Source organism: Balaenoptera ricei, chromosome X (genome assembly GCF_028023285.1).
Source record: "Balaenoptera ricei isolate mBalRic1 chromosome X, mBalRic1.hap2, whole genome shotgun sequence".
In the NCBI taxonomy this organism is placed as follows: domain Eukaryota; kingdom Metazoa; phylum Chordata; class Mammalia; order Artiodactyla; family Balaenopteridae; genus Balaenoptera; species Balaenoptera ricei.
Window position 1 is genome coordinate 112,967,128 of NC_082660.1, and position 11,271 is coordinate 112,978,398.

An 11,271-nucleotide genomic window follows, 5' to 3' on the forward strand; every position below is an offset into this window, starting at 1 on the left:
GTCAGTTATTGTATTGTTCTTCTCTGTTTGTTTGTTCTTTAATTCTTCTAGGTGTTTGTTCTTTAATTCTTCTAGGTCTTTGTTAAACACTTCTTGCATCTTCTCTTCTTTGCCTCCATTCTTTTTCTGAGGTCCTGGATCATCTTCACTATCATTATTCTGAATTCTTTTTCTGGAAGGTTGACTATGTCCACTTCATTTAGTTGTTTTTCTAGGATTTTATCTTGTTCCTTCATCTGGTACATAGCCCTCTGCCTTTTCATTTTGTCTATCTTTCTGTGAATGTGGTTTTTGTTCCACAGGCTGCAGGACTGTAGTTTTTCTTGCTTCTGCTGTCTGCCCTCTGGTGGATGAGGCTATCTAAGAGGCTTGATGGGAGGGACTGGTGGTGGGTAGAGCTGGCTCTTGCTCTGGTGGGCAGAGCTCAGTAAAACTTTAATCCTCTTGTCTGCTGATGGGTGGGGCTGGGTTCCCTCCCTGTTGGTTGTTTGGCCTGAGGCGACCCAGCACTGGAGCCTACCTGGGCTCTTTGATGGGGCTAATTGCAGACCCTGGGAGGGCCCACACCAAGGAGCACCTCCCAGAACTTCTGCTGCCAGTGTCCTCGTCCCCATGGTGAGCCACAGCCACCCCCGCCTCTGCAGGAGACCGTCCAACACTAGCAGGTAGGTCTGGTTCAGTCTCCTGTGGGGTCACTGCTCCTTCCCCTGGGTCCCGATGCGCACACTACTTTGTGTGTGCCCTCCAAGAGTGGAGTGTCTGGTTTCCCCAGTCCTGTCAAAGTCCTGCAAACAAATCCCACTATCCTTCAAAGTCTGATTCTCTAGGAATTCCTCCTCCCATTGCCGGACCCCCACGTTGGGAAGCCTAATGTGGGGCTCAGAACCTTCACTCCAGTGGGTGGACTTCTGTGGTATAAGTGTTCGCCAGTTTGTGAGTCACGCACCCAGCAGTTATGGGATTTGATTTCACTGTGATTGCGCCCCTCCTACCATCTCTTTGTGGCTTCTCCTTTGTCTTTGGATATAGGGTACCTTTTTTGGTGAGTTCCAGTGTCTTCCTGTCAATGATTGTTCAGCAGTTAGTTGTGATTCCGGTGCTCTCGCAAGAGGGAGTGAGAGCATGTCCTTCTCCATGTAGATTTTATTATAATGATCGTATAATGAGTTTGTGTTTACTATAGGTTATACGCCTCTCTGGTCTGGGCATGCGCAGCCCAGGGAGGTTCCCTCGTGTTACTGTGCCCCTCTTTGTCAGGATATGCTGCCCACCACACGGCCATAGTTTCGCCTGTTCTGGGTGGGGTCAGGGGAGAGTCCCCAGATGGTTGGGTGTGACTTGATTGCCTTTTCTTGTCTTTCTCACCACTGTCACCTCCTTGCTGCTAATGTCTGACTAACTGCCTAACATTTCTACCTTAAGAATTTATAAGAGGAGGCAAAAAAATAGGAATCTGAATATTTTAATCAGGTTTGAGATTTCCTTGAGATTTGGTAGCAACTTCCTCAGTTTATATTAACTGATGCACATTTTAAAACTATGTTTGGTTAAATAGGACAGAAGTCCTAAAACTTTTTGGTCTAGGACCACTTTACACTCTGAAAAATTATTCAGGACTCCAAAGGGTTTTTGTTTGAGTGGGTTATATCTATCAATAATTACCATATTAGAAATTAAAACTGAAAAAGTTTTAAAACACAGGATATAGAACCACAGGTTTCATTAATCTCGAAGCAATGACATCACATATCAAGCAGCCTCTGGAAAACGCCACTGTACACTAGTGAGAGAATGAGAGTGAAAAAAGCAAATAATGCCTTCATACAATGATGAAAATATTTTGACCTTGTGGACTTTTGGAAAGGATCTTGGGGACCCCAGTTTTCCCCAGACCACACTCAGAATTGCTGCTCTAGATGAACTAAACTCAACACATCTGTTCAAAACTAATCATGGTATTTGGAGGTTTATGAAACAAAAAGGAACTGAAGGCATGGGGTATGGTCAAAAGGGTTTTTAAAATTAATTAATTAATTTATTTATTTATTTATGGCTGTGTTGGGTCTTCGTTTCTGTGCGAGGGCTTTCTCTAGTTGCGGCAAGCGGGGGCCACTCTTCATCGCGGTGCGCGGTCCTCTCACTATCGCGGCCTCTCTTGTTGCGGAGCACAGGCTCCAGACGCGCAGGCTCAGTAATTGTGGCTCACGGGCCTAGTTGCTCCGCGGCATGTGGGATCTTCCCGGACCAGGGCTCGAACCCGTGTCCCCTGCATTGGCAGGCAGATTCTCAACCACTGTGCCACCAGGGAAGCCCTGTCAAAAGGGTTTTATGTTCTAGTGCTCCTGTAGTCAGTTGGTTAGACCTAGAGAATAAGAGTATCCACTTTAAGGCTGGATTCGTCCTCAAAAAGCTAGGCTTCAAGGCTAAAAGACCATCTAGTCGGTATTTCTGTATTGTGATCCAAAGAACCCCACATCAGAATCATTAAGGATTTAAACTGCAGATAACTGTACTTCACTACAGATCAGCTAAATCAGAATCTGAGAGGTGGAGCCTGCGAACCTGCTATTTTAATAAGATCCCCAGATCCTCCACTTTCAGCTTTTAGAGACATGAATTGATAAGTGTGTTTATTTAGGGGAAGAATTCATCAGAAGAAAAGATCAGACTCTGGAGGGCCAGGCAATGGGAAAGTGTCTCTTCTAAGATTACTAGAAGATAATGGAGGAATCTCACTCAGGCATTAAAGTTTCAACAGCTCTGTAGTACTATCTGAACCAAAGTGATGAACCCTTCCAGAGGCACTGGGTCATTCTGCATATGGCCAAAGCAGAGCAAGTGGAGATATGGGCTATTGCATATTTCAGGTGACCTATGAACTTATTTATATCTGTGGTTCCCATATTTTCTCTAAAGTAGCAAATCGTTCAGAGAATCAATAAATCAAATCTGCACTATCAGGAAACCAAGCAACCTTCTTGTTTTTGTTTTTTTTTTAAAGGCTTTTCATTCTAATCATCACAGGGGTTTTCAGTGATTCCTGCTGTGCAACACAAGATTCTGAAGTCCAATTAAATATATAGTCAAATACAAAAATGCAGACTCTTTATTCTAACACAGCTACTGCATTAAATACAACAATGGGTGAGATTTATGTAGCAGCAATTGAAACGTTTAAAGCATTTTACACCATGGGTTTTTTCTTAATACTGTGGTTAATCCTCCCCTCCTTAATGATTCAGGAAATGAAGAACGGCCTTAAGGGTAGGCGAAATAGGTGGCTATCTACACAGTGATATTTAAAATGTGTCCCCAAATCTTCCTGCCCCTGAAATATAACCCATGGTTTTATTAACCTATGTACAGTGATTTACAGATTGCAAAGTGATTCCATATAATTATCATATTTAATTTCCTCAACAGCCCTGAAATAGGTAAGAGGCATCATCATTCCCATTTTACATATAAGAAAACTGAGTCAAATATGCACAAGGAAAGGGATTATATTTTAATCACCTAGTTTGTAACAGTCACTTTTCACACATGCTTTAATATAATTCTCTCTATAATCCTACTTCACAAATGAGGAGAATGAGGTTCAGAGAAGTTAAGCAACCTGCCCAAGGTCACAAAGCCAGTAAGTAGTAAAGCTGAGATTTGAACCCAGGTCTGTGTTCCTCTGATTCCAGAACCAAAGCCCTTCAAAAGTTGGCACATATGATTCATTCTTAATAAAGCTTGATAAAATGTTTTCAGCATGAATTTACACTGTCTTAATTATAAGCAAGAAGAAACTAATCTAAAATAGTTTTTGTTTTTTAAACTTAGTGCTCAAGAAATTAAGTATGCCTTCAATTCCCTTGCATGTGTGTGTGTGTGTGTGTGTCTAATTGTTATAAACTTATGGTCTAATGGGCTACTGTAAAGTAACTTTTTTCATTAACTTTCCTCATTTTACTTATTAGTCCATGTTTATATCTTAATTTATAATATATATCAATGTGAACATAAAATACATTAATTTTGTTTTATTTTTTAATTAATATATTTTCCTAATTCAGAAAGGTATTCTGCAGAGTTATCATTAATAGCTCACTTGGACAACTCACCTCTCCCCACCCCCACTTCACCCAACACACACACACGATTAACTCTATGTTCTCCCACTTGCTCCAATACTGGAAGATGGATGAGCTAACCACGATTATAAGCTCAGTCCCACCTTAGTGACATAGAAATAGTCTGAGCAACCCTATACCTGCAGTTCAAAAACTCAAAATCAATTTAATTTTAATACTGGTCATACTGAGCACATATTAAAATTAATTCATTAGTAATGATCACTCAGTGCTGTCCTATGACTAAGTTCTTTTCTCTGTCACCAACCCTATTTGCTCCATGAGAGGACTTTTAGTCCTCATCCTCTTGCTGGACTGCCACCAAATGCCTAATCTTCAGTCACTTGCTACGTTCCTGCATGGGCAGGCTTTCTGAGATGCACTGCAATTTGTATGATTTCTTCATTGCAGAACTATATTAGGATGAGTGTCAGTGAGTACATGCAGTAAATAAACTAAACTCGGATCTGGTACACATCTGGATCACATCTGGATCAGATGTTTTGATCTGAGCCACCTATGTGATTCACCTAGAACTATAGTCAGGAGGCCACGTGGTTGAATGGAAGAAATACGGGCTCTGATGTCAGATTGTCTGTGTCTCAACATTGTCTGCTGTTTACTAGCTGTGGGACCTTGGAAAAAACTACTTAAACTTCTCCGTCTTTATCTTCATCTATAAAATAGATATAATAATAGTAACGGCCTAATGTTTGCTGTGAATATTAAATGAGAGGAAGTGTATTAAATATCTGGCATAGAGTAAGTAGTAAAAAAAAAAAAAATCTCAGTTTCCTTTTCCTTCTTCATTTTTCTCATCTGGCTTGCCCAGCTGTTACTTAATTTCTAGTTCTGACTCTCAGGAGATCAAGAAAAATTAGAGTGATCTGTTGAAGGAATTTCTGATAGCTTCTGATTTCTATAAGAAAATAATCTGTTTTGGAGTCATTGCCATAAATTACCTGTTTAAAACAATTTTTTAAAAGTCTGGAGCAAAGAACTTGAGAAAAGCAATAGTAGTCTATTGATCTCCATACACATAGGTCCAACAGTGAGGCATGTGTTGTTAGTTGCTTTTGCCAGTACGGGTAGTGAAGTAACCACACTCTCACCTGTTCACCCTTGTCACTTACCACATAGAGTTTGCAGGACAGCTGGTGGCAGAGAGGACAGGAGTACTGCCTATAGTTGTGCAACTGAATATTTCTGTCTGGCCCATTCTGGGGTAGTACCATGCCTTCATTAATCTCATGCTTCTTAATACACTGAATTAAATAGCAACACACCCTTAAAAATATCTAGTCTATCTTCTAGAGGTACTTTTAGACATTCTAAACTGAGAGCTTTCCACAGGCATATAGCTACATTACATTTTGAAAGCGAGTTAATGGATGAGATCTTTTGACAACTGTCTCCCCAGAGATCAGCATGACAATCTCTTCATCACCTTCTTATTAGCCTGATGGAAAGAGAGAAAATCATCCTTAAGTCTCTATCTCCTGGATTCTTTTTCTAGCAAAAAAGAAAGGATGTATTTTAAATGATACTTTGCCTGTTCTTACGCATCTGCAAAATGTCTTTGAAAAACAACCAACAACATCATTTTGGCAGTACAACCACATTTTTAATGACCTCGTAATTGCTGGGCAAATGTAAATATATCTCTTTGCATGGTTCTCACTTAGCATTTCAATAAAGTCCTCAAAACCTTTTGAGAGATATGAGAGTGATATCTGGAGCTGTGTCATGAAATTAGAGGCCATGGGTAATGAAAGGCATTTATAGCTTAGCTACTTTCACAGCTAAGCTACTTTTTGGCAAATCCTCAACTTCCATTACTCATTTTTTCCTCCCCAAAACAGTTATTCAAAGAAACAACAAAAAAAAGTATACACTTTATTACTTCATTTTCAGAGCTCAGTGGATAATTGAAGCAGCTAACAGCTTTGTGTCAAAAAGTAGGTTTTGAGATGATTCTAGTGTTATCTTTAACTATAAAATCTGAGTGCCTTCAAATATTCCCTGCTGGGTACAACTTTACTAGTTTTCTGGCTGATCTTGCTATCTCTAGAGGGTCCAATTGGCTCTTTAAACTTCTATTTCTGCCAAATATGAGCCCAGTTTGGATTAAAAATCTGAACGACAAAATTCCAAATTTTCCCCTTCATTCCTACCTCCATACCTGTTCTTTTTCTTCTTCTTTTTTTAAATTTATTTTTGGCTGCATTGGGTCTTAATTGCAGCACACGGGATCTTTGGTTTCAGCACGCAGGCTTCTCTCTAGTTGTGGAGCGTGGGCTCCAGAGCGCATGGGCTCTGTAGTTGCGGCACGTGGGCTTAGTTGCCCCACAACATCTGGGATCTTAGTTCCCCCACAACATCTGGGATCTTAGTTCCCCAACCAGGGATTGAACCACGTTCCCTGCATTGGAAGGCGGATTCTCAACCAATAGACCACCAGGGAAGTCCCCTTCATACTTGTTCTTGATATGGAATATTGCACCCACCCTTCAAAACACAACTCAAGCCCCAACCCCACATGAAATATTTCACAACTACTTTTGCCTAAAATTATAGCTTTTTCTTCTGAATTTCCATTGTGGAAAATGACAGCTAATAGTCTGTGTCTATTCTTTCTTATTGCATTCTTCTCTTATAGATGTTTTTCTCTCCCCCCAGAAAGTCTGAATATTCTTTGAAGTCACTACCAGTTGCATATTTAACTTTTGTGGTATAATCCACACTAAACCAAATAGTGAATGCATGCAGTAGGTATTCAACAAACATTCATTGCACAAAAGCACACAAGTTGCAAGGCAACATCTGAGCTAGAATCCATAAATTTATAATACCTATTATGGTTTTGGAAAATTCTAAGGTGCCATTGGCTTTGTCACTCTGCCCAGCTATTTGCTGTCTATATTACATTTCACTCTCACGTAATCCAATTAAGGCGATACTTTACTAAATAGGCATTTCTAGCTAAAAACAGCCAATTATTGCAATAGTTTGATAGTCATAAAAGGGTTTCCTGGGGATTCCTTGCCATTATTCAGAAAAAAATGCAAGCTCTCAAATATAAACTATGTAAATACGACTTACCAACTATTAGCAGGCATTAACCCAAGTTTCATTATTCCCTCTGATATGGCAAGTGTTAAAAGGGCTTTAAGGCTCTACCACAATTACATTGCTAATAATAACTTTTCTTTTACATAAGGACAAGGAAATAATAAACTAAAGAAAAATAGTAACTGAAGCTGGAGAATCAAGATATTTCTTAACGGTGAGCCACGCTAGGCAAGGGGACAGATTCCTCTGGGAGAAGTTTTGGAAACATGCCGCTTTCATCTTTCAATGAGATAAAGAAAACTCGATAGTGTATAGACAGGGACAAGGCACCCTGGCAGGAAGATGTGGACTTAGAGACCCAAAAGGTCATTTCTATTATGAGTCTGTTGCTTCACAGCAGTGACCATTCCTTTGCATTAGTATCTTGTACCTACCCACTGTACACACGCATGCCCGCGCACACACATTCCACATATAAATTGAAATATATATATATATATATATATATATATATATATAGCTGTTGAAATGTTGAAATGTAACAGCATATACAGCATATTCTGATATTGGGAATAAAGAAAGTTATTTTAAGGTCTTTGAAGTCTAGTCTGAACAGCACAAATCTTAGGTGAATTTAAGGAAGTGGGCCAAGTTTTTGGCTTTATCCTAGAGCAAGATTAGTAATCTTAGATCAGGGGATGGCCGTCGTAATTTCAGAGCAATTAATCTGTAGATCGTTGGCAGAAAATAAAAGCTGAGGAAGTATACTTGCTTAAGGTAGGGAGGGGGAAGAAATTTAGGCTGGAAGAACAGAAAGTGCCTTATGCAAAAAGTTACAAGGCAAAATCTGAGCTAATATTTGTAAATTGATGTTATCTCCTATGCCTTTTATTTCCCCTCTCACTTGCAGGGAAGTTTCCAGAGCTCTATTCTGGGAAATATGTGTATACACACACACACACACACACACACACACACATATACACCATACTGAGCCAATAAACTAGAAGGTAGGATGAAGGGAAGAATTGCAAATTGAGGGGCTAAAAAGTAAAAGCCAATATGATTCTTAGAGGGACTTTTTTTATAGTGCTATTCTTGTTTCATCTTCACAAGTGAGACTCAGATTGCAAAGCAATTTAACCCCCCAAACTCTGTTCTCCACCAAGTTAATAGTATGCACCCCCTAAACTGGAAGTTTAAATTACAAGATTAGGCATGGTACTCTGCTCAATGTTTGTAATTCCACCCTGGAAGAGGAGATTTGACAACTACCTTTTCTAAATAAAACTTCAGAAATAACTCTTAACAAAAGACCATGCCACCATGATTCTTCTAAAATCGTCTTGATGATTTGTCTTTCTAATTGGACTGCAACAGGGTTAATGTAGCGAATGCCTTTAAGTTCATCTACTACTGTGCAAAAAGGAATCATACATTTAGCTTCAGAGGAGTGTCACAGATTTATCCACTCCTCCTCCTCCTGGCTCCTTTTCTCCCTCCCTTCCCTAGCAACTGGTAACCTCATAAGGAGGACTCCAAATCTAGAAAGAAGCAGTTGGTCCCTGGCTTCATTCGACCTGCCAAGCTGCTCTAAAGAAGAAGCACCAGTCATTTCTCCAGACTGAGTTGGCTTGGCGTGGGCGTTCAGCCGGTTTTCTCCATCACCTCAAGAAGGCTTTGCTGATCAAATTTCTCCATGGCGTGTATTGAAAATGTGTAAGTACAGAACTGTGTACAACTGTTTAAGTTGAAGGCAAAAGGCAATTTGAATTGTTTTCCTGTGTGAGTGCGACACGGACAACAGGGAGGGGTGGGTTGTGAAGGATGCGAAGGGGATCACGGACAAAAGCGTGAAGGACATAAATTCAGGTACTAAGAATACTGGAGTCTTAAATGTAATTTTGAAGTTGCAAATCCTTAGTCTAAATTGTGGGGTTTAAATATGAGGAAATTCTTACTCTAGGGTGTGGTATGGGTTGAATGAAAGAAAATTTTAACAAAAGTTGGTGTAAATGTTGAATGATGCTTCATGAAAGAGAAACAAACTGGAGTGTTTGTTAGCATAACTAACCTTTCTTCGACTTCTGTGGAGAGAGAAAAAAAAAAAATGTTTTCCCTCATAAGACTTTCCAGAGCACTGCTACCAGAATCTAAATGATGGGTTTAGTGGATCATAGATCCTCCTGGGACTGAAAGAGCTGGTGTTTCCTCTGTTTATCTAGCGTGCCTTCGCACTGCAGCTTTTAAGGAAGCTCTCTGAGTCTTCTAGGCTGCCTTGTTGCCTTGAGGAGGTGGGAATATGGGGAACGGGGTGGAGCCACAGGTCAGCCATAAAGGGAAACGACAAAGCCTGATGCTAAAGAGGCCGCCTGGTGAAGGGCAAGTGAATCGAAGAAGTGTTTGCTGACTACACCTGGGAAGAGATCGGGCTCTCCCTTTTCCCACCGTATATTCCAGAGAATTCGATCAATCACATATTTCAGATATTTTCTGGTCACCGCATTTTCATTTTTATTAACCTATTTATTTCTGTTTTGGCAAGCCTTGGAGGGCACGCCCCTTCACCCACAGCAGTAGCTGCCGACGAACACGGGAACCCGGAGCTGCGCCCCGGCGTGCGCCTCCCGTGTCCGAGTTCCATGCACAAGGATGATGCGGAGTCCTGGGGCCTCCCTCGCGCCCCCCTGAGACCTCCCTTCAATGTACTGACCGATCTGGCAAGAGAGCAACTGGAGCGTCCCTCAGAGAGAACAGGATCCTGCATTCCTGTCGACGGTTCGAGAGCTCTCAAACCCCCCTATGGGCCACCACCTGCTGTTGCGGAAGAGTCCCTAGCAACAGCAGAAGTAAATAGCTCGGAGGGGCTGGCAGGCCGGAGGCAGAGGGGACAGGATGCTATTAATGTGGCCCGGGAATTCTCTGGCGGCCCTCCCGCACTGATGGTGGGGGGGACGAGGGTCAGCAACGGGGGCACTGAGAGAGGTGGCAGTAATGCAAGGTTATATGTGGCTTTGCCAAGGGGTCAAGGATTCTTTCCATCCAGGGGCTCTCCAGTAAGAGGCCCGCCACCTATCCCCACCCTTAGATCAGGGATAATGATGGAGGTGCCTCCAGGAAGTACGAGAGTGACCTGCAAGGAAAGGTTGGCTCATGTTTCTTTCCCACTGGGAGGCCCGCGGCACCCCGTGGAGAACTGGCCAAGGCCTATGCCCTTGTCGTCCAGCACTGCAGGTTTACCTTCTTGCGCTACTGCCCATTGCTTCATTCCTCCTCGACCTCCAAGTTTCAATCCATTTCTCGCTATGCCTATGGCTTTTGCTCCTCCCCCGATATTTGGTCCTCCACTGCCTTCCTATTTTGCCAATTTCCCTTCCTGGGGAATGCCGGCTCCTGCATCCTCAAACAGAGAGAACAACTGATGGCAAAAAAAGGAAGGAGGGGAAAAAAAACGGTTGGGAAAAGAGGTGAAAGTTACTCATTTATGTTTTTATATTTGAAACCCCCTACCCTCTTGCAGCCTGTTTAGCACTAATGTGCCTTACATACTTGGAAATTCAATAAAGGTTCTAAACTTTGAAATATTGTGAATTATTTTTAAAAATGCCACTCTGGGAGCTGAAGCCTTGGATTTTGTTTTCTACTTTTAAGGAAATGAAAGCAGTAATGTGCCAGTGTTTTGTAAGTAGCTTAGTTGAATCCCTACCAACGGCTTGCAGCTGTGACCGTGGGGAGGAGGCACTGGGTTCTTGTTAGACTTGGAGAGTCCGGGGTGGGGAATTCCTACCTACCTAAGGTTATGGGGGTTGCTCAGTGCAGGATGGGTGAATGAAGATAGGGTCCAGAAGGTAGACCCAAGTCCAGATAATAGAGAAAAATGCCCAAACACTAAAAGTAGCCAGATGAGACTGAGGTGAGAGTAACAGAGCCAACATTTCACAGCCAGTTAAAGGCAGAACCAGGCTGAAAAGTTAAGGAAGAAAAGGGGCAGGGGAGATGGGAGAGTTCTACACCATTGCTTTGTCTTTGTACCTCTGAGTACACATGTAGATATTGTTTTCTGTAAATAACTTTTTTTTTT

At 41.6% G+C, this 11,271-nt stretch overlaps 1 protein-coding gene across 1 annotated transcript; it reads left to right on the forward strand.

Annotated features, from left to right (window-relative positions):
- Positions 1–8,760: 8,760 nt before the first annotated feature.
- Positions 8,761–10,772, forward strand: PRR32 (proline rich 32). Its single transcript, XM_059911145.1, has 2 exons — positions 8,761–8,909; positions 9,736–10,772. The coding sequence occupies exons 1-2, from the start codon at positions 8,890–8,892 to the stop codon at positions 10,610–10,612; spliced, it is 897 nt and encodes a 298-aa protein (XP_059767128.1). The 5' UTR covers positions 8,761–8,889; the 3' UTR covers positions 10,613–10,772.
- The last annotated feature ends 499 nt before the right edge of the window (positions 10,773–11,271 follow it).

Bases quoted from the DNA above. Each gene is read 5' to 3' on its own strand.
- PRR32 (XM_059911145.1), top strand. From the start codon at position 8,890: ATGGCGTGTATTGAAAATGT. The intron at 8,910-9,735 runs GTAAGTACAGAA...TGTTTTGGCAAG, and splicing joins ATGGCGTGTATTGAAAATGT to CCTTGGAGGGCACGCCCCTT.